We start from the raw sequence: 24042 nt of genomic DNA on the forward strand, positions 1-24042 counted from the left end.
TTGTGTAGTCTTCCAAAGGCGCTATTTGCCTTGGCGAGTCTGTTGTCTATCTCATTGTCGATCCTTGCATCTGATGAAATGGTGCAGCCGAGATAGGTAAACTGGTTGACCGTTTTGAGTTTTGTGTGCCCGATGGAGATGTGGGGGGGCTGGTAGTCATGGTGGGGAGCTGGCTGATGGAGGACCTCAGTTTTCTTCAGGCTGACTTCCAGGCCAAACATTTTGGCAGTTTCCGCAAAGCAGGACATCAAGCGCTGAAGAGCTGGCTCTGAATGGGCAACTAAAGCGGCATCGTCTGCAAAGAACTGTACCATCAAATTAAACCCATCACTCTTGCACACACAACAAAAACGTTCCTGTCCAAATGTGCAAAGATACATATGAATCCAGGCTGACTGCGTCATTAGAATGTATTGAAGAAATGAGACTTCAAACCTAGATCGCAATCCACTCATTCCCTTGTTTCTAGTGTTCAAGAACCAGCTTTTCATTAAAGGTGACTTACTGCTTGTGGTTGTGCCAGGAGTACCAGTGGTCTCCGTCACTGGAGATGTTGGTAATGTGGTATCTACAAAATATCAGGAAGTCTTCATTAATAAAAGCCTCTCAATATATTTCTGAAAACATTCAGTAGCATACTTTCAATTTTCACCCCTCGAAAGAAATAGGCTTTGCTGGCCAAGCAAAGTACAGAGGATATGACTTCAACTAAAGAGGACCGTCATTCATTTGCAATTTCTGTTAATAATTAAGCTTTTCTATTCTCAGAATATATTTTCAAGGTGCTTTGATCATTTACAATAAGATCCAAATTTCAACTGACCACTACAGTCAACCTTCAGTGTCATGAGGATCAACTTCATTGCAGAGTTTTACACGCACAAACTTCAGTGATCAATCCAGACATCCCAGCATTAAATTATGGCTCTGGCTCTGGGTGAGCAATAACCTAATGCTTTGTCATGGAATCAAGGCACAGGCGATCTCTGGCTAGCATAGAATTGCCGTTTCCAACTTCTTTCCAAATTCAGCTCCCCGTAGTATTTATTTAGGGTTTCAAACACTTCGAAAGCACAAGATTTCTGGTGATTTTCAAAGAAATTCATCAGACCACAAAACAGGAAATCTGTACTTACAGGCAGTGGATTCGGCAGATGTTGTAGTTTTGGCAGTTACTTCAGTCGATGCTGTCCCTGTAGATTCAAAGTAGTACAGCTAATTACTGACAAGCAATTGGAAATTGAAGGCAATAACTTGAAATCATCACATGGTCACAATGAAGAGGACAATTTTGCCACAGAAGAAACCACTTTGCTTTTTCTCTTAAATGCATTGAACTGCACCATCAAATTAAACCCATCACTCTTGCGCACACAGCTAATATTTTCCTCACTAAATGTGCAAAGATATAGATTAATCCAGGCTGACTGCGTCATTAGAATGTATTGAAGAAATGAGACTTCAAACCTAGATCGCAATCCACTCATTCCCTTGTGTCTAGTGTTCAAGAACCAGCTTTTCATTAAAGGTGACTTACCGCTCGTGGTTGTGCCAGGAGTACCAGTGGTCTCCGTCACTGGAGATGTTGGTAATGTGGTATCTACAAAATATCAGGAAGTCTTTATTAATAAAAGCCTCTCAATATATTTCTGTATACATTCAGTAGCATACTTTCAATTTTCACCCCTCGAAAGGAATAGGCTTTGCTGGCCAAGCAAAGAACAGAGGAGATCACGTCATCTATAAATGACCCTCATTATTTTGTAATTTCTGGTCATAATTAAGCTTCTCTATTCTCAGAACATATTTTCAAAGTGCATTGATCATTTACAATTACATCCTAATTTCAACTGACCACTACAGTCAACCTTCAGTGTCATGAGGTTCAACTTCATTGCAGAGTATTACACTCACAAATTTCAGTGATCAATCTGGACACATGTTGCTGTTGTCCAGACGTCACAGCTTTAAATTCTGGCACTGGCTCTGGGTGAGCAATCTGGGTGATCATGGAATCAAGCCACAGGCGATCTCTGGCTAGCATAAAATTATAGTTTCATCTTCTTTCCAAATTCATCTCCCAGTCGCATTTATTTAGTTTTTCAACCACTTCCACACTACTGGCTTTTCGCTGATTTTCAAAGTAATTCATCAGAATGCAAAACAGGAAAGCTGTACTCACAGGCGGTGGTTTCCGCAGCAGTTGTACTTTTGCCAATTTCTTCAGTCGATGCTGTCGCTGTAGATTAAAGAGAGTACAGCTAATTACCGGAATGCAATTCGAAATTAGAGGCTACAATTTAAGCTCGTTGAAATCATCACATGGTCACAATGAAATGGATCATTTTTGCAAAGGTTCAACAATTTTGCATTTTATTACAAACGCATTGCACAGTTCCATGAAAGTAAGCCAATAACGCTTGCATATTCACCAAAAATTAACCTCTCCAAATTTGCAAAATTTGATAAAACCGTGGCTGACTGCCACATTTTAATGGATTGAAGAAATGAGCAATCAAACGTAGATTTCAATCCATCTAACCAACTCATTCCCTCGTATCTAGTGCGTAAGAGCAAGCTTTTCATTAATGGTGACATACCGCTCGTGGTTGTGCCAGGAGTTCCAGTGGTCTCTGTCACTGGAGATGATGGAAATGAGGGGTCTGCAACATATCAGGAAGCCTTCATTAATAAATGCATCACAATACATTTCTATATGCACATTTTTCATTTTCCACCCTTTGAATATAAAGGCTTTGCCGGCCAGGCAAAGAACAGAAGATATGATGGCATTTAAAAATAACCCTCATTGATTTGTAATAGTGGATTTAATTTGGCTTCTTTATTCTCTGAATATATTGTAAGTTTGCTTTGTTCTTTTACTTTTAAACCCCAATTTCTATTGACCTGTAGAGTCAATCTTCAGTGTCATGACGGTCACCTTCATTGCAGAGTATTACACTCACAATCTTCAGTGATCAATCTGCACACAAGTTTCTGCGTCCAGACGTCACAGCTTTAAATTCTGCCCCTGGCTCTGGGTGAGAAATGACCTAATGTTTTGTCATGGAATCAAGGCACAGGCGATCTCAGGCTAGCATAGAATTGCAGTTTCCAACTTCTTTCCAAATTAAGCTCTCCGTCGCATTTATTTACCTTTTGAACCACTTCCAAAACACAAGATTTCTGGTGATTTTCAAAGAAATTCATCAGACCACAGAACAGGAAATCTGTACTCACAGGCAGTGGATTCCGCAGATGTTGTAGTTTTGGCAGTTACTTCAGTCGATATTGTCCCTGTGGATTCAAAGTAGTACAGCTAATTACTGTCAAGCAATTGGAAATTGGAGACAATAACTTGAAATCATCACATGGTCACAATGAAGAGGAGAATTTTGCCAAAGAGGCAACCACTTTGCTTTTTCTTTTAAATGCATTGAACTGTACCATCAAATTAAACCCATCACTCTTGCACACACAGCAAAAATTTTCCTGTCCAAATGTGCAAAGATACATATGAATCCAGGCTGACTGCGTCATTAGAATGTATTGAAGAAATGAGACTTCAAACCTAGATCGCAATCCACTCATTCCCTTGTTTCTATTGTTCAAGAACCAGCATTTCATTAAAGGTGACTTACCGCTAGTGGTTGTGCCAGGCGTACCAGTGGTCTCCGTCACTGGAGATGTTGGTAATGTGGTATCTACAAAATATCAGGAAGTCTTCATTAATAAAAGCCTCTCAATTTCTTTCTGTATACATTCAGTAGCATACTTTCAATTTTCAGTCCTCGAAAGGAATAGGCTTTGCTGGCCAAGCAAAGAACAGAGAATATGACTACATCTATAAATGACCCTCATTATTTTGTAATTTCTGGTAATAATTAAGCTTCTCTATTCTCAGAATATTTTTTCAAGGTGCTTTGATAATTTACAATTAGATCCTAATTTCAAATGACCACTGCAGTCAACCTTCAGTGTCATGAGGTTCAACTTCATTGCAGAGTATTACACTCACAAATTTCAGTGATCAATCTGGACCCATGTTGCTGTTGATCAGACCTCACAGCTTTAAATTCTGCCTCTGGCTTTGGCTGAGCAATGACCTAGTGCTTTGTCATGGAATCAAGGCACAGGCGATTTCTGGCTAGTATAGAATTGCAGTTTCCAATTTCTTTCCAAATTCAGCTCTCCATCGCATTTATTTAGGGTTTCAAACACTTCCAAAGCACAAGATTTCTGGTGATTTTCAAAGAAATTCATCAGACCACAAAACAGGAAATCTGTACTCACAGGCAGTGGATTCCGCAGATGTTGTAGTTTTGGCAGTTACTTCAGTCGATGCTGTCCCTGTGGATTGAAAGTAGTACAGCTAATTACTGACAAGCAATTGGAAATTGGAGGCAATAACTTGAAATCATCACATGGTCAGAATGAAGATGACAATTTTGCCAAAGAAGAAACCACTTTGCTTTTTCTTTTAAATGCATTGAACTGTACCATCAAATTAAACCCATCACTCTTGCACACACAGCAAAAATTTTCCTCTCCAAATGTGCAAAGATATAGATTAATCCAGGCTGACTGCATCATTAGAATGTATTAAAGAAATAAGACTTCAAACCTAGATCGCAATCCACTCATTCCCTTGTTTCTAGTGTTCAAGAACCAGCTTTTCATTAAAGGTGACTTACCGCTAGTGGTTGTGACAGGCGTACCAGTGGTCTCCGTCACTGGAGATGTGGGTAATGTGGTATCTACAACATATCAGGAAGTCTTCATTAATAAAAGCCTCTCAATTTCTTTCTGTATACATTCAGTAGCATACTTTCAATTTTCACCCCTCGAAAGGAATAGGCTTTGCTGGCCAAGCAAAGAACAGAGAATATGACTACATCTATAAATGACCCTCATTATTTTGTAATTTCTGGTAATAATTAAGTTTCTCTATTCTCAGAATATTTTTTCAAGGTGCTTTGATAATTTACAATTAGATCCTAATTTCAAATAACCACTGCAGTCAACCTTCAGTGTCATGAGGATCAACTTCTTTGCAGAGTATTACACTCACAAACTTCAATGATCAATCTGGACCCATGTTGCTGTTGATCAGACCTCACAGCTTTAAATTATGGCTCTGGCTCTGGGTGAGCAATAACCTAATGCTTTGTCATGGAATCAAGGCACAGGCGATTTCTGGCTAGTATAGAATTGCAGTTTCCAATTTCTTTCCAAATTCAGCTCTCCATTGCATTTATTTAGGGTTTCAAACACTTCCAAAGCACAAGATTTCTGGAAATTTTCAAAGAAATTCATCAGACCACAAAACAGGAAATCTGTACTCACAGGCAGTGGATTCCGCAGATGTTGTAGTTTTGGCAGTTTCTTCAGTCGATGCTGTCGCTGTAGATTAAAGAGAGTACAGCTAATTACTGACATGCAATTCGAAATTAAAGGCAACAAGTTAAGCTCGTTGAAATCATCACATGGTCACAATGAAATGGATCATTTTTGCAAAGGTTCAACAATTTTGCATTTTATTACAAACGCATTGCACAGTTCCATAAAATAACCCCATAACTCTTGCATATTCACCAAAAATTAACCTCTCCAAATTTGCAAAAATTGATAAAACTGTGGCTGACTGCCACATTTTAATGTATTGAAGAAATGAGCAATCAAACTTAGATTTCAATCCATCTAACCAACTCATTCCCTCGTATCTAGTGCGTAAGAGCAAGCTTTTCATTAATAGTGACTTACCGCTCGTGGTTGTGCCAGGAGTTCCAGTGGTCTCTGTCACTGGAGATGTTGGAAATGAGGGGTCTGCAACATATCAGGAAGCCTTCATTAATAAATGCATCACAACACATTTCTATATGCACATTTTTCATTTTCCACCCTTTGAATATAAAGGCTTTGCCGGCCAGGCAAAGAACAGAAGATATGATGGCATTTAAAAATAACCCTCATTGATTTGTAATAGTGGATTTAATTTGGCTTCTTTATTCTCTGAATGTATTGTAAGTTTGCTTAGTTCTTTTACTTTTAAACCCCAATTTCTATTGACCTGTAGAGTCAAACTTCAGTGTCATGACGGTCACCTTCATTGCAGCGTATTACACTCACAATCTTCAGTGATCAACCTGCACACATGTTGCTGCGTCCAGAAATCACAGTTTTAAATTCTGCCCCTGGCTCTGGGTGAGCAATGACCTAATGTTTTGTCATGGAATCAAGGCACAGGCGATCTCTGGCTAGCATAGAATTGCAGTTTCCAACTTCTTTCCAAATTCAGCTCTCCGTCGCATTTATTTACCTTTTCAACCACTTCCAAAACACAAGATTTCTGGTGATTTTCAAAGAAATTCATCAGACCACAAAACAGGAAATCTGTACTCACAGGCAGTGGATTTCGCAGATGTTGTAGTTTTGGCAGTTACTTCAGTCGATGCTGTCCCTGTGGATTCAAAGTAGTACAGCTAATTACTGACAAGCAATTGGAAATTGGAGGAAATAACTTGAAATCATCACTTGGTCATAATGAAGAGGACAATTTTGCCAAAGAAGAAACCACTTTGCTTTTTCTCTTAAATGCATTGAACTGTACCATCAAATTAAACCCATCACTCTTGCACACACAGCAAAAATTTTCCTCTCCAAATGTGCAAAGATACATATGAATCCAGGCTGACTGCGTCATTAGAATGTATTGAAGAAATGAGACTTCAAACCTAGATCGCAATCCACTCATTCCCTTGTGTCTAGTGTTCAAGAACCAGCTTTTCATTAAAGGTGACTTACCGCTCGTCGTTGTGCCAGGAGTACCAGTGGTCTCCGTCACTGGAGATGTTGGTAATGTGGTATCTACAAAATATCAGTAAGTCTTCATTAATAAAAGCCTCTCAATTTCTTTCTGTATACATACAGTAGCATACTTTCAATTTTCACCCCTCGAAAGAAACAGGCTTTGCTGGCCAAGCAAAGAACAGAGGATATGACTTCATCTATAAATGACCCTCATTAATTTGTAATTTCTGGTAACAATTAAGATTCTCTATTCTCAGAATATTTTTTCAAGGTGCTTTGATAATTTACAATTAGATCCTAATTTCAAATGACCACTGCAGTCAACCTTCAGTGTCATGAGGTTCAACTTCTTTGCAGAGTATTACACTCACAAACTTCAGTGATCAATCTGGACCCATGATGCTGTTGATCAGACCTCACAGCTTTAAATTCTGCCCCTGGCTCTGGGTGAGCAATGACCTAATGTTTTGTCATGGAATCAAGGCACAGGTGATCTCTGGCTAGCATAGAATTGCAGTTTCCAACTTCTTTCCAAATTCAGCTCCCCGTAGTATTTATTTAGGGTTTCAAACACTTCGAAAGCACAAGATTTCTGGTGATTTTCAAAGAAATTCATCAGACTACAAAACAGGAAATCTGTACTCACAGGCAGTGGATTCTGCAGATGTTGTAGTTTTGGCAGTTACTTCAGTCGATGCTGTCCCTGTGGATTGAAAGTAGTACAGCTAATTACTGACAAGCAATTGGAAATTGTAGGCAATAACTTGAAATCATCACATGGTCACAATGAAGAGGACAATTTTGCCAAAGAAGAAACCACTTTGCTTTTTCTTTTAAATGCATTGAACTGTACCATCAAATTAAACCCATCACTCTTGCACACACAGCAAAAATTTTCCTCTCCAAATGTGCAAAGATATAGATTAATCCAGGCTGACTGCGTCATTAGAATGTATTGAAGAAATGAGACTTCAATCCTAGATCACAATCCACTCATTCCCTTGTTTCTAATGTTCAAGAACCAGCTTTTCATTAACTGACTTACCGCTAGTGGCTGTGCCAGGAGTACCAGTGGTCTCCGTCACTGGAGATGTGGGTAATGTGGTATCTACAAAATATCAGGAAGTCTTCATTAATAAAAGCCTCTCAATTTCTTTCTGTATACATTCAGTAGCATACTTTCAATTTTCACCCCTCGAAAGGAATAGGCTTTGCTGGCCAAGCAAAGAACAGAGAATATGACTACATCTATAAATGACCCTCATTATTTTGTAATTTCTGGTAATAATTAAGCTTCTCTATTCTCAGAATATTTTTTCAAGGTGCTTTGATAATTTACAATTAGATCCTAATTTCAAATGACCACTGCAGTCAACCTTCAGTGTCATGAGGTTCAACTTCATTGCAGAGTATTACACTCACAAATTTCAGTGATCAATCTGGACCCATGTTGCTGTTGATCAGACCTCACAGCTTTAAATTCTGCCTCTGGCTTTGGCTGAGCAATGACCTAGTGCTTTGTCATGGAATCAAGGCACAGGCGATTTCTGGCTAGTATAGAATTGCAGTTTCCAATTTCTTTCCAAATTCAGCTCTCCATCGCATTTATTTAGGGTTTCAAACACTTCCAAAGCACAAGATTTCTGGAAGTTTTCAAAGAAATTCACCAGACCACAAAACAGGAAATCTGTACTCACAGGCAGTGGATTCCGCAGATGTTGTAGTTTTGGCAGTTTCTTCAGTCGATGCTGTCGCTGTAGATTAAAGAGAGTACAGCTAATTACTGACATGCAATTTGAAATTAAAGGCAACAATTTAAGCTCGTTGAAATCATCACATGGTCACAATGAAATGGATCATTTTTGCAAAGGTTCAACAATTTTGCATTTTATTACAAACGCATTGCACAGTTCCATGAAAGTAAGCCAATAACGCTTGCATATTCACCAAAAATTAACCTCTCCAAATTTGCAAAATTTGATAAAACCGTGGCTGACTGCCACATTTTAATGTATTGAAGAAATGAGCAATCAAACGTAGATTTCAATCCATGTAACCAACTCATTCCCTCATATCTAGTGCGTAAGAGCAAGCTTTTCATTAATGGTGACTTACCGCTCGTGGTTGTGCCAGGAGTTCCAGTGGTCTCTGTCACTGGAGATGTTGGAATTGAGGGGTCTGCAACATATCAGGAAGCATTCATTAATAAATGCATCATAATACATTTATATATGCTAATTTTTCATTTTCCACCCTTTGAATATAAAGGCTTTGCCGGCCAGGCAAAGAACAGAAGATATGATGGCATTTAAAAATAACCCTCATTGATTTGTAATCGTGGATTTAATTTGGCTTCTTTATTCTCTGAATATATTGTAAGTTTGCTTTGTTCTTTTACTTTTAAACCCCAATTTCTATTGACCTCTACAGTCAATCTTTGGTGTCATGACGGTCACCTTCATTGCAGAGTATTACACTCACAATCTTCAGTGATCAATCTGCACACATATTCCTGTGTCCAGGCATCACAGCTTTAAATTCTGACTCTGGCTCTGGGTGAGCAATGACCTAATGTTTTGTCATGGATTCAAGGCACAGGCGATCTCTGGCTAGCATAGAATAGCAGTTTCCAACTTCTTTCCAAATTCAGCTCTCCGTCGCATTTATTTACCTTTTCAACCACTTCCAAAACACAAGATTTCTGGTGATTTTCAAAGAAATTCATCAGACCACAAAACAGGAAATCTGTACTCACAGGCAGTGGATTTCGCAGTTGTTGTAGTTTTGGCAGTTACTTCAGTCGATGCTGTCCCTGTGGATTGAAAGTAGTACAGCTAATTAATGACAAGCAATTGGAAATTGGAGGCAATAACTTGAAATCATCACATGGTCACAATGAAGAGGGCAATTTTGCCAAAGAGGTAACCACTTTGCTTTTTCTTTTAAATGCATTAAACTGTACCATCAAATTAAACCCATCACTCTTGCACACACAGCAAAAACTTTCCTCTCTAAATGTGCAAAGATATAGATTAATCCAGGCTGACTGTGTTGTTAGAATGCATTGAAGAAATGAGACTTCAAACCTTGATCGCAATCCACTCATTCCCTTGTTTCTAGTGTTCAAGAACCAGCTTTTCATGAAAGGTGACTTACTGCTTGTGGTTGTGCCAGGAGTACCAGTGGTCTCCGTCACTGGAGATGTTGGTAATGTGGTATCTACAAAATATCAGGAAGTCTTCATTAATAAAAGCCTCTCAATATATTTCTGTATACATTCAGTAGCATACTTTACAATTTTCACCCCCCCGAAAGAAATAGGCTTTGCTGGCCAAGCAAAGAACAGAGGATATGACTACATCTATAAATGACCCTCATTAATTTGTAATTTCTGGTAATAATTAAGCTTGTCTATTCTCAGAACATACTCTCAAGGTGCTTTGATAATTTACAATTACATCCTAATTTCAACTGACCACTACAGTCAACCTTCAGTGTCATGAGGTTCAACTTCTTTGCAGAGTATTACACTCACAAACTTCAGTGATCAATCTGGACACACGTTGCTGTTGTCCAGACGTCACAGCTTTAAATTCTGGCTCTGGCTCTGGTTGAGCAATGACCTAATGTTTGATCATGGAATCAAGGCACAGGCGATCTCTGGCTAGCACAAAATTATAGTTTCATCTTCTTTCCAAATTCATCTCCCAGTCGCATTTATTTAGTTTTTCAACCACTTCCACACTACTGGCTTTTCGCTGATTTTCAAAGTAATTCATCAGAATGCAAAACAGGAAAGCTGTACTCACAGGCGGTCGTTTCCGCAGCAGTTGTACTTTTGCCAGTTTCTTCAGTCGATGCTGTCGCTGTAGATTAAAGAGAGGACAGCTAATTACTTACATACAATTCGAAATTAGAGGCAACAATTTAAGCTCGTTGAAATCATCACATGGTCACAATGAAATGGATCATTTTTCCAAAGGTTCAACAATTTTGCATTTTATTACAAACGCATTGCACAGTTCCATGAAAGTAAGCCATAACTCTTGCATATTCACCAAAAATTAACCTCTCCAAATTTGCAAAAATTGATAAAACCGTGGCTGACTGCCACATTTTAATGTTTTGAAGAAATGAGCAATCAAACTAAGATTTCAATCCATCTAACCAACTCATTCCCTCGTATCTAGTGCGTAAGAGCAAGCTTTTCATTAATGGTGACATACCGCTCGTGGTTGTGCCAGGAGTTCCAGTGGTCTCTGTCACTGGAGATGTTGGAAATGAGGGGTCTGCAACATATCAGGAAGCCTTCATTAATAAATGCATCACAATACATTTCTATATGCACATTTTTCATTTTCCACCCTTTGAATATAAAGGCTTTGCCGGCCAGGCTTAGAACAGAAGATATGATGGCATTTAAAAATAACCCTCATTGATTTGTAATAGTGGATTTAACTTGGCTTCTTTATTCTCTGAATATATTGTAAGTTTGCTTTGTTCTTTTACTTTTAAACCCCAATTTCTATTGACCTCTACAGTCACTCTTCAGCGTCATGACAGTCACCTTCATTGCAGAGTATTACACTCACAATCTTCAGTGATCAATCTGCACACAAGTTTCTGCGTCCAGACGTCACAGCTTTAAATTCTGCTTCTGGATCTGCGTGAGCAATGACCTAATGTTTTATCATGGAATCAAGGCACAGGCGATCTCAGGCTAGCATAGAATTGCCGTTTCCAACTTCTTTCCAAATTCAGCTCTCAGTCGCATTTATTTACCTTTTCAACCACATCCAAGGTGATTTTCAAAGAAATTCATCAGACTACAAAACAGGAAATCTGTACTCACAGGCAGTGGATTCCGCAGATGTTGTAGTTTTGACAGTTACTTCAGTCGATGCTGTCCCTGTGGATTGAAAGTAGTACAGCTAATTACTGACAAGCAATTGGAAATTGGAGGCAATAACTTGAAATCATTGCATGGTCACAGTGAAGAGGACGATTTTGCCAAAGAGGCAACCACTTTGCTTTTTCTTTGAAATGCACTGAACTGTACCATCAAATTAAACCCATCACTCTTGCACACACAGCAAAAATTTTCCTGTCCAAATGTGCAAAGATACATATGAATCCAGGCTGACTGCGTCATTAGAATGTATTGAAGAAATGAGACTTCAAACCTAGATCGCAATCCACTCATTCCCTTGTTTCTAGTGTTCAAGAACCAGCTTTTCATTAAAGGTGACTTACTGCTTGTGGTTGTGCCAGGAGTACCAGTGGTCTCCGTCACTGGAGATGTTGGTAATGTGGTATCTACAAAATATCAGGAAGTCTTCATTAATAAAAGTCTCTCAATATATTTCTGAAAACATTCAGTAGCATACTTTCATTTTTCACCCTTCGAAAGAAATAGGCTTTGCTGGCCAAGCAAAGTACAGAGGATATGACTTCAACTAAAAAGGACCGTCATTCATTTGCAATTTCTGTTAATAATTAAGCTTTTCTATTCTCAGAATATATTTTCAAGGTGCTTTGATCATTTACAATAAGATCCAAATTTCAACTGACCACTACAGTCAACCTTCAGTGTCATGAGGATCAACTTCATTGCAGAGTTTTACACGCACAAACTTCAGTGATCAATCCAGACATCCCAGCATTAAATTCTGGCTCTGGCTCTGGGTGAGCAATGACTTAATGTTTTGTCATGGAATCAAGGCACAGGCGATCTCTGGCTAGCATAGAATTGCCGTTTCCAACTTCTTTCCAAATTCAGCTCCCCGTAGTATTTATTTAGGGTTTCAAACACTTCGAAAGCACAAGATTTCTGGTGATTTTCAAAGAAATTCATCAGACTACAAAACAGGAAATCTGTACTCACAGGCAGTGGATTCCGCAGATGTTGTAGTTTTGGCAGTTACTTCAGTCGATGCTGTCCCTGTGGATTTAAAGTAGTACAGCTAATTACTGACAAGCAATTGGAAATTGGAGGCAATAACTTGAAATCATCACATGGTCACAATGAAGAGGACAATTTTGGATAAGCCGCAACCACTTTGCTTTTTCTTTTAAATGCATTGAACTGTACCATCAAATTAAACCCATCACTCTTGCGCACATACCAAAAACTTTCCTGTCCAAATGTGCAAAGATATAGATTAATCCAGGCTGACTACATCATTAGAATCTACTAAAGAAATGAGACTTCAAACCTAGATCGCAATCCACTCATTCCCTTGTTTCTAGTGTTCAAGAACCAGCTTTTCATTAAAGGTGACTTACTGCTTGTGGTTGTGCCAGGCGTACCAGTGGTCTCCGTCACTGGAGATGTTGGTAATGTGGTATCTACAAAATATCAGGAAGTCTTCGTTAGTAAAAGCCTCTCAATATATTTCTGTATACAATCAGTAGCATACTTTTCAATTTTTACCCCTCGAAAGATATAGGCTTTGCTGGCCAAGCAAAGAACAGAGGATATGACTTCATCTATAAATGAACCTCATTAATTTGTAATTTCTGGTAATAATTAAGTTTCTCTATTCTCAGAATATTTTTTCAAGGTGCTTTGATAATTTACAATTAGATCCTAATTTCAAATAACCACTGCAGTCAACCTTCAGTGTCATGAGGTTCAACTTCTTTGCAGAGTATTACACTCACAAACTTCAATGATCAATCTGGACCCATGTTGCTGTTGATCAGACCTCACAGCTTTAAATTCTGCCTCTGGCTTTGGCTGAGCAATGACCTAGTGCTTTGTCATGGAATCAAGGCACAGGAGATTTCTGGCTAGTATAGAATTGCAGTTTCGAACTTCTTTCCAAATTCAGCTCCCCGTAGTATTTATTTAGGGTTTCAAACACTTCCAAAGCACAAGATTTCTGGTGATTTTCAAAGAAATTCATCAGACTACAAAACAGGAAATCTGTACTCACAGGCAGTGGATTCCGCAGATGTTGTAGTTTTGGCAGTTACTTCAGTCGATGCTGTCCCTGTGGATTCAAAGTAGTACAGCTAATTCCTGACAAGCAATTGGAAATTGGAGGCAATAACTTGAAATCATCACATGGTCACAATGAAGAGGACAATTTTGCATAAGCCGCAACCACTTTGCTTTTTCTTTTAAATGCATTGAACTGTACCATCAAATTAAACCCATCACTCTTGCGCACATACCAAAAACTTTCCTGTCCAAATGTGCAAAGATATCGATTAATCCAGGCTGACTGCGTCATTAGAATGTATTGAAGAAATGTGACTTCAAACCTAGATCGCAATCCACTCATTCCCTTGTTTCTAGTGTTCAAGAACCAGCTTTTCATTAAAGGTGACTTACCGCTCGTGGTTGTGCCAGGAGTACCAGTGGTCTCCGTCACTGGAGATGTTGGTAATGTGGTATCTACAAAATATCAGGAAGTCTTTATTAATTAAAGCCTCTCAATATATTTCTGTATACATTCAGTAGCATACTTTCAATTTTCACCCCTCGAAAGGAATAGGCTTTGCTGGCCAAGCAAAGAACAGAGAATATGACTACATCTATAAATGACCCTCATTAATTTGTAATTTCTGGTAATAATTAAACTTCTCTATTCTCAGAACATACTCTCAAGGTGCTTTGATAATTTACAATTACATCCTAATTTCAACTGACCACTACAGTCAACCTTCAGTGTCATGAGGTTCAACATCATTGCAGAGTATTACACTCACAAACTTCAGTGATCAATCTGGACACATGTTGCTGTTGTCCAGACGTCACAGCTTTAAATTCTGGCACTGGCTCTGGGTGAGCAATGACCTAATGTTTGATCATGGAATCAAGGCACACGCGATCTCTGGCCAGCATAAAATTATAGTTTCATCTTCTTTCCAAATTCATCTCCCAGTCGCATTTATTTAGTTTTTCAACCACTTCCACACTACTGGCTTTTCGCTGATTTTCAAAGTAATTCATCAGAATGCAAAACAGGAAAGCTGTACTCACAGGCGGTCGTTTCCGCAGCAGTTGTACTTTTGCCAGTTTCTTCAGTCGATGCTGTCGCTGTAGATTAAAGAGAGTACAGCTAATTACCGGAATGCAATTCGAAATTAGAGGCTACAATTTAAGCTCGTTGAAATCATCACATGGTCACAATGAAATGGATCATTTTTGCAAAGGTTCAACAATTTTGCATTTTATTACAAACGCATTGCACAGTTCCATGAAAGTAAGCCATAACTCTTGCATATTCACCAAAAATTAACCTCTCCAAATTTGCAAAAATTGATAAAACCATGGCTGACTGCCACATTTTAATGTTTTGAAGAAATGAGTAATCAAACTAAGATTTCAACCCATCTAACCAACTCATTCCCTGTATCTCGTGCGTAAGAGCAAGCTTTTCATTAATCGTTACTTACCGCTAGTGGTTGTTTCAGGAGTTCCAGTGGTCTCTGTCACTGGAGATGTTGGAAATGAGGGGTCTGCAACATATCAGGAAGCCTTCATTAATAAATGCATCACAATACATTTCTATATGCACATTTTTCATTTTCCACCCTTTGAATATAAAGGCTTTGCCGGCCAGGCTTAGAACAGAAGATATGATGGCATTTAAAAATAGCCCTCATTGATTTGTAATAGTGGATTTAATTTGGCTTCTTTATTCTCTGAATATATTGTAAGTTTGCTTTGTTCTTTTACTTTTAAACCCCAATTTCTATTGACCTCTACAGTCACTCTTCAGCGTCATGACAGTCACCTTCATTGCAAAGTATTACACTCACAATCTTCAGTGATCAATCTGCACACAAGTTTGTGCGTCCAGACATCACAGCTTTAAATTCTGCTTCTGGCTCTGCGTGAGCAATGACCTAATGTTTTGTCATGGAAGCAATGCAAAGGCGATCTCAGGCTAGCATAGAATTGCAGTTTCCAACTTCTTTCCAAATTAAGCTCTCTGTCGCATTTATTTACCTTTTCAACCACTTCCAAAACACAAGATTTCTGGTGATTTTCAAAGAAATTCATCAGACTACAAAACAGGAAATCTGTACTCACAGGCAGTGGATTCCGCAGATGTTGTAGTTTTGGCAGTTACTTCAGTCGATGCTGTCCCTGTGGATTCAAAGTAGTACAGGTAATTACTGACAAGCAATTGGAAATTGGAGGCAATAACTTGAAATTATCACATGGTCACAATGTAGAGGACGATTTTGCCAAAGCGGCAACCACTTTGCTTTTTCTTTTTAATGCATTGAACTGTACCATCAAATTAAACCCATCACTCTTGCACACACAGCAAAAACTTTCCTGTCCAAATGTGCAAAGACACTTATGAATCCAGGCTGACTGCGTCATTAGAATGTATTGAAGAAATGAGACTTCAAACCTAGATCGCAATCCACTCATTCCCTTGTTTCTAGTGTTCAAGAACCAGCTTTTCATTAAAGGTGACTTACTGCTTGTGGTTGTGCCAGGAGTACCAGTGGTCTCCGTCACTGGAGATGTTGGTAATGTGGTATCTACAAAATATCAGGAAGTCTTCATTAATAAAAGCCTCTCAATATATTTCAGTATACATTCAGTAGCATACTTTCAATTTTCACCCCTCGAAAGATATAGGCTTTGCTGGCCAAGCAAAGAACAGAGGATATGACTTCAACTAAAAAGGACCGTCATTCATTTGCAATTTCTGTTAATAATTAAGCTTCTCTATTCTCAGAATATATTTTCAAGGTGCTATGATCATTTACAATTAGATCCAAATTTCAACTGACCACGACAGTCAACCTTCAGTGTCATGACGATCAACTTCATTGCAGAGTATTACACGCACAAACTTCAGTGATCAATCCAGATATCCCAGCATTAAATTCTGGCTCTGGCTCTGGGTGAGCAATGACCTAATGCTTTGTCATGGAATCAAGGCACAGGCGATCTCTGGCTAGCATAGAATTGCCGTTTCCAACTTCTTTCCAAATTCAGCTCCCCATAGTATTTATTTAAGGTTTCAAACACTTCGAAAGCACAAGATTTCTGGTGATTTTCAAAGAAATTCATCAGACCACAAAACAGGAAATCTGTACTCACAGGCAGTGGATTCTGCAGATGTTGTAGTTTTGGCAGTTACTTCAGTCGATGCTGTCCCTGTGGATTCAAAGTAGTACAGCTAATTCCTGACAAGCAATTGGAAATTGGAGGCAATAACTTGAAATCATCACATGGTCACAATGAAGAGGACAATTTTGCCAAAGAGGTAACCACTTTTCTTTTTTTTTTAAATGCATTGAACTGTACCATCAAATTACACGCATCACTCTTGCACACACAGCAAAAATTTTGCTCTCTAAATGTGCAAAGATATAGATTAATCCAGGCTGACTGCGTCATCAGAATGTATTGAAGAAAGGAGACTTCAAACCTAGATCGCAATCCACTCATTCCCTTGTTTCTAGTGTTCAAGAACCAGCTTTTCATTAAAGGTGACTTACTGCTTGTGGTTGTGCCAGGCGTACCAGTGGTCTCCGTCACTGGAGATGTGGGTAATGTGGTATCTACAAAATATCAGGAAGTCTTCGTTAGTAAAAGCCTCTCAATTTCTTTCTGTATACATTCAGTAGCATACTTTTCAATTTTCACCCCCCTCGAAAGAAATAGGCTTTGCTGGCCAAGCAAGGAACAGAGGATATGACTTCATCTATAAATGACCCTCATTAATTTGTAATTTCTGGTAATAATTAAGCTTCTCTGTTCTCAGAACATACTCTCAAGGTGCTTTGATAATTTACAATTACATCCTAATTTCAACTGACCACTACTGGGTGCTGTGCAGCGACGCAGACTTAATAAGTGAACTTGTTGTAGTGAATAGTGACCATGGTATGGTTACTTTTAAGCTGCAATTAGAAAGGGAAATGGAAAGGAAGTCGGAAGCATCTGTACTTCAGTTAAATAAAGGGAATTTTGCAGCTATGAGGGAGGAGCTATCCAAAATAAAATGGGAAGATACACTAGCTGGGAGGACAACTGGGGAAAAATGGCAGGTTTTTATGGACATTTTTCACAGGATTCCGGACAAATTTATTCCAAAGTGGAGGAAAGGCTCTAGGAGATGCAAATGGCAGCCCTGGCTAAATAAGGAAATCAAGTGCATTATCAAGTCGAAAGGGAGTAATTATAAGATAGCGAAGCGGAGTGGGAAATTAGAGGATTGGGAAACCTTCAATGAACATCAGAGGGTAACTAAGAAAGCCATAAGAGACGGGAAAATGAAGTACGAGAGGAAATTAGCAGATAATATTGCGGAGCATAGCAAAAGCTTTTTTAAGTATGTGAAGAGGAAGAAATTGGTTCGGTCTAAAATTGGCCCTTTGAAAATGGGCAAGGGTGAAATTATTACCGGAAACAAGGAGATGGCAGAGGAATTTCACAAATACTTTGCAACTGTCTTCACCAAGCAGGATATAGGTTATAGTCAGTTAGGGGGTAGTAGTCATGCGGTACCAAGAGACTTGGGGAACTTTACTGGGGAGGTAGGGGATCTAATGGATATCCGGATCCAGAAGCAGAAGGTTATGAGTAAATTGTTGGGACTGAGGGCTGATAAATCCCCAGGGCCTGATGGGCTGCATCCTAGGGTGCTTAAAGAGGTGGCTATGGAAATTGTGGAGGCACTGGTCGACATTTTCCAAAGTTCCATAGATTCCGGGGAGGTCCCTGAGGATTGGAGAGTGGCTGATGTGGTGCCGCTTTTTAAGAAAGGAGGGAGGGAGAAAACAGGAAATTATAGACCGGTTAGCCTGACATCAGTGGTGGGGAAGATATTGGAGTCCATCATAAAAGGAGAAATAGCAGAACACTTAGTCAGTAATAATAGTATAAGAGCTAGTCAGCATGGATTCCTTAAGGGTAAGTCACGCTTGACTAACCTTCTGGAATTTTTTGAGGATGTGACAAAGAGGGTGGACTCGGGAGAGCCAGTGGATGTGGTGTATTTGGACTTCCAGAAGGCCTTTGATAAGGTACTGCACGGGAATCTAGTGGGCAAGATCAGGGAGCATGGTATTGGAGGTAAGGTGCTGACATGGATGGGAAATTGGTTAAGAGATAGGAAACAAAGGGTTGGAGTAAATGGGTCTTTTTCAGAATGGCAGGATGTGACGAGTAAAGTGCCTCAGGGATCGGTGTTGGGTCCTCAGTTGTTTGTAATTTATGTTAATGATTTGGATGAGGGGATTATAAATAACATGAGCAAATTTGCAGATGACACTAAACTGGGTGGCGGTGTGGGGTGTGAGGAGGATGTAAGGAAAATGCAGAGGGACTTGGACAGGCTGGAGGAGTGGGCGGCTAAATGGAAGATGAATTTCAATGTGAACAAATGTGAGGTTATTCATTTCGGGGGAAGTAATAGGAAAGCTGAGTATTATTTAAATGGAGACAAGCTAGGGAGTGGGGAAGTGCAAATGGATCTGGGTGTACTTGTTCACCGGTCACTGAAAGCTAGCATGCAGGTTCAGAAAGCTGTGAAGAAGGCAAATGGAATGTTGGCTTTCATAAAGAGGGGATTGGAGTATAGGAACAGAGACGCCCTTCTGCAGTTATACAGGGCCCTGGTGAGACCCCACCTGGAGTATTGCGTCCAGTTCTGGTCTCCAAACTTGAGGAAGGACATACTAGCTATAGAGGGTGTGCAGCGCAGATTTACAAGGTTAGTTCCAGGGATGGCAGGGTTGTCATATGCAGCAAGGCTAGAAAAACTGGACTTGTATCCATTGGAGTTTAGAAGGATGAGGGGGGACATGATTGAGGTATACAAAATCATCAGGGGGATAGACAAGGTGAAGTCTGATTACTTGTTCCCAATGATGGGGGAGACGAGGACTAGAGGGCATAGTTTAAGAATACAGGGTAGGCCCTTTAGGACGGAGATGAGAAAGCATTTTTTTACCCAGAGAAGTGTGAATCTGTGGAATTCATTGCCACAGAGGGTGGTAGAGGCGGATTCGCTGACTATGTTCAAAAGAGAGTTAGATAAGACTCTTGTGGGAAACGGAGTTAAGGGTTATGGGGATAAGGCTGGAAAGGGGAACTGATGGTAATGATCAGCCATGATCTAAAATGGAGGTGCTGGCCCAACGGGCCAAATGGCCTACTCCAGCTCCTATTGTCTATTGTCTATTGCTCAGTGTCATGAGGTTCAACTTCATAGCATAGCAATACATTCACAAACTTCAGTGATCAATCTGGACCCATGTTGCTGTTGTCCAGATGTCACAGCTTTAAATTCTGGCTCTGGCTCTGGGTGAGCAATGACCTAATGTTTGATCTTGTAATCAAGGCACAGGCGATCTATGGCCAGCATAGAATTACAGTTTCCAACTTCTTTCCAACTTCAGCTCCCCGTCGCATTTATTTAGTTTTTCATCCACTTCCACACCATTGGCTTTTTGCTGATTTTCAAAGTAATTCATCAGAATGCAAAATAGGAAAACTGTACTCACAGACGGTGGTTTTCGCAGCAGTTGTAGTTTTGCCAGTTTCTTCAGTCGATGCTGTCGCTGTAGATTACAGAGAGTACAGCTAATTACTGACATGCAATTCGAAATTAGAGGCAACAATTTAAGCTCGTTGAAATCATCACATGGTAACAATGAAATGGATCATTTTTCCAAAGGTTCAACAATTTTGCATTTTATTATAAACGCATTGTGCAGTTCCATAAAAGTAAGCCCATAACTCTTGCATATTCACCAAAAATTCACCTCTCCAAATTTGCAAAAATTGATAAAACCGTGGCTGACTGCCACATTTTAATGTATTGAAGAAATGAGCAATCAAACTTAGATTTCAATCCATCTAACCAACTCATTCCCTCATATCTAGTGCGTAAGAGCAAGCTTTTCATTAATGGTGACTTACTGCTCGTTGTTGTGCCAGGAGTTCCAGTGGTCTCTGTCACTGGAGATGTTGGAAATGAGGGGTCTGCAACATATCAGGAAGCCTTCATTAATAAATGCATCACAACACATTTCGATATGCACATTTTTCATTTTCCACCATTTGAATATAAAGGCTTTGCCGGCCAGGCAAAGAACAGCAGATATGATGGCATTTAAAAAAAACCCTCATTGATTTGTAATCGTGGATTTAATTTGGCTTCTTTATTCTCTGAATATATTGTAAGTTTGCTTAGTTCTTTTACTTTTAAACCCCAATTTCTATTGACCTGTAGAGTCAAACTTCAGTGTCATGATGGTCACCTTCATTGCAGCGTATTACACTCACAAACTTCAGTGATCAACCTGCACACATGTTGCTGCGTCCAGAAATCACAGCTTTAAATTCTGCCCCTGGCTCTGGGTGAGCAATGACCTAATGTTTTGTCATGGAATCAAGGCACAGGCGATCTCTGGCTAGCATAGAATTGCAGTTTCCAACTTCTTTCCAAATTCAGCTCTCCGTTGCATTTATTTACCTTTTCAACCACTTCCAAAACACAAGATTTCTGGTGATTTTCAAAGAAATTCATCAGACTACAAAACAGGAAATCTGTACTCACAGGCAGTGGATTCCGCAGATGTTGTAGTTTTGGCAGTTAATTCAGTCGATGCTGTCCCTGTGGATTGAAAGTAGTACAGCTAATTACTGACAAGCAATTGGAAATTGGAGGCAATAACTTGAAATCATCACATGGTCACAATGAAGAGGACAATTTTGCCAAAGAAGAAACCACTTTGCTTTTTCTTTTAAATGCATTGAACTGTACCATCAAATAAAACCCATCACTCTTGCACACACAGCAAAAAATTTCCTCTCCAAATGTGCAAAGATATAGATTAATCCAGGCTGACTGCGTCATTAGAATGTATTGAAGAAATGAGACTTCAAACCTAGATCGCAATCCACTCATTCCCTTGTTTCTAATGTCCAAGAACCAGCTTTTCATTAAAGCTGACTTACCGCTAGTGGCTGTGCCAGGAGTACCAGTGGTCTCCGTCACTGGAGATGTTGGTAATGTGGTATCTACAAAATATCAGGAAGTCTTCGTTAATAAAAGTCTCTCAATTTCTTTCTGAAAACATTCAGTAGCATACTTTCAATTTTCACCCAACCGAAAAAAATAGGCTTTGCTGGCCAAGCAAAGAACAGAGGAGATCACGTCATCTATAAATGACCCTCATTAATTTGTAATTTCTGGTAATAATTAAGCTTCTCTATTCTCAGAACATATTTTCAAAGTGCATTGATCATTTACAATTACATCCTAATTTCAACTGACCACGACAGTCAACCTTCAGTGTCATGAGGTTCAACTTCATTGCAGAGTATTACACTCACAAACTTCAGTGATCAATCTGGACCAATGTTGATGTTGTCCAGATGTCACAGCTTTAAATTCTGGCGCTGGCTCTGGGTGAGCAATGACCTAATGTTTGTTCATGGAATCAAGGCACAGGCGATCTCTGGCCAGCATAAAATTACAGTTTCCAACTTCTTTCCAAATTCATCTCCCAGTCGCATTTATTTAGTTTTTCAACCACTTCCACACTACTGGCTTTTCGCTGATTTTCAAAGTAATTCATCAGAATGCAAAATAGGAAAGCTGTACTCACAGGCGGTGGTTTCCGCAGCAGTTGTACTTTTGCCAGTTACTTCAGTCGATGCTGTCGCTGTAGATTAAAGAGAGTACAGCTAATTACTTACATGCAATTCGAAATTAAAGGCAACAATTTAAGCTCGTTGAAATCATCACATGGTCACAATGAAATGGATCATTTTTGCAAAGGTTCAACAATTTTGCATTTTATTACAAACGCATTGCACAGTTCCATAAAAGTAAGCCATAACCCTTGCATATTCACCAAAAATTAACCTCTCCAAATTTGCAAAAATTGATAAAACTGTGGCTGACTGCCACATTTTAATGTATTGAAGAAATGAGCAATCAAACGTAGATTTCAATCCATGTAACCAACTCATTCCCTCATATCTAGTGCGTAAGAGCAAGCTTTTCATTAATGGTGACTTACCGCTCGTGGTTGTGCCAGGAGTTCCAGTGGTCTCTGTCACTGGAGATGTTGGAATTGAGGGGTCTGCAACATATCAGGAAGCCTTCATTAATAAATGCATCATAATACATTTATATATGCTAATTTTTCATTTTCCACCCTTTGAATATAAAGGCTTTGCCGGCCAGGCAAAGAACAGAAGATATGATGGCATTTAAAAATAACACTCATTGATTTGTAATCGTGGATTTAATTTGGCTTCTTTATTCTCTGAATATATTGTAAGTTTGCTTTGTTCTTTTACTTTTAAACCCCAATTTCTATTGACCTCTACAGTCAATCTTTGGTGTCATGACGGTCACCTTCATTGCAGAGTATTACACTCACAATCTTCAGTGATCAATCTGCACACATATTCCTGTGTCCAGGCATCACATCTTTAAATTCTGACTCTGGCTCTGGGTGAGCAATGACCTAATGTTTTGTCATGGATTCAAGGCACAGGCGATCTCTGGCTAGCATAGAATAGCAGTTTTCAACTTCTTTCCAAATTCAGCTCTCCGTCGCATTTATTTACCTTTTCAACCACTTCCAAAACACAAGATTTCTGGTGATTTTCAAAGAAATTCATCAGACCACAAAACAGGAAATCTGTACTCACAGGCAGTGGATTTCGCAGTTGTTGTAGTTTTGGCAGTTACTTCAGTCGATGCTGTCCCTGTGGATTGAAAGTAGTACAGCTAATTAATGACAAGCAATTGGAAATTGGAGGCAATAACTTGAAATCATCACATGGTCACAATGAAGAGGGCAATTTTGCCAAAGAGGTAACCACTTTGCTTTTTCTTTTAAATGCATTAAACTGTACCATCAAATTAAACCCATCACTCTTGCACACACAGCAAAAACTTTCCTCTCTAAATGTGCAAAGATATAGATTAATCCAGGCTGACTGTGTTGTTAGAATGCATTGAAGAAATGAGACTTCAAACCTTGATCGCAATCCACTCATTCCCTTGTTTCTAGTGTTCAAGAACCAGCTTTTCATGAAAGGTGACTTACTGCTTGTGGTTGTGCCAGGAGTACCAGTGGTCTCCGTCACTGGAGATGTTGGTAATGTGGTATCTACAAAATATCAGGAAGTCTTCATTAATAAAAGCCTCTCAATATATTTCTGTATACATTCAGTAGCATACTTTTCAATTTTCACCCCCCCGAAAGAAATAGGCTTTG

General features: G+C 39.3%; 1 protein-coding gene across 1 annotated transcript in view; it reads right to left on the reverse strand.

Annotated features, from left to right (window-relative positions):
• Positions 1-24042, reverse strand: part of LOC138748011 (mucin-2-like) — a 125689-nt gene that overhangs the window by 49179 nt on the left and 52468 nt on the right. The window contains exons 61-85 of the mRNA XM_069907711.1: positions 23872-23934; positions 23471-23527; positions 22831-22893; positions 22414-22470; positions 21761-21823; positions 17290-17352; positions 16258-16320; positions 15217-15279; positions 14801-14857; positions 14150-14212; positions 13096-13158; positions 12064-12126; positions 10620-10676; positions 9967-10029; positions 9566-9622; positions 8926-8988; positions 7856-7918; positions 6805-6867; positions 5764-5826; positions 4695-4757; positions 3642-3704; positions 3241-3297; positions 2183-2239; positions 1538-1600; positions 506-568 (exon numbers count right to left, since the gene is read on the reverse strand). Coding sequence (XP_069763812.1) covers positions 506-568; positions 1538-1600; positions 2183-2239; positions 3241-3297; positions 3642-3704; positions 4695-4757; positions 5764-5826; positions 6805-6867; positions 7856-7918; positions 8926-8988; positions 9566-9622; positions 9967-10029; positions 10620-10676; positions 12064-12126; positions 13096-13158; positions 14150-14212; positions 14801-14857; positions 15217-15279; positions 16258-16320; positions 17290-17352; positions 21761-21823; positions 22414-22470; positions 22831-22893; positions 23471-23527; positions 23872-23934 — 1533 coding nt within the window. The remainder of the gene's footprint in view (positions 1-505; positions 569-1537; positions 1601-2182; positions 2240-3240; positions 3298-3641; positions 3705-4694; positions 4758-5763; positions 5827-6804; positions 6868-7855; positions 7919-8925; positions 8989-9565; positions 9623-9966; positions 10030-10619; positions 10677-12063; positions 12127-13095; positions 13159-14149; positions 14213-14800; positions 14858-15216; positions 15280-16257; positions 16321-17289; positions 17353-21760; positions 21824-22413; positions 22471-22830; positions 22894-23470; positions 23528-23871; positions 23935-24042) is intronic.

The sequence above is a fragment of the Narcine bancroftii genome, chromosome 13 (genome assembly GCF_036971445.1).
Source record: "Narcine bancroftii isolate sNarBan1 chromosome 13, sNarBan1.hap1, whole genome shotgun sequence".
Taxonomy (NCBI): domain Eukaryota; kingdom Metazoa; phylum Chordata; class Chondrichthyes; order Torpediniformes; family Narcinidae; genus Narcine; species Narcine bancroftii.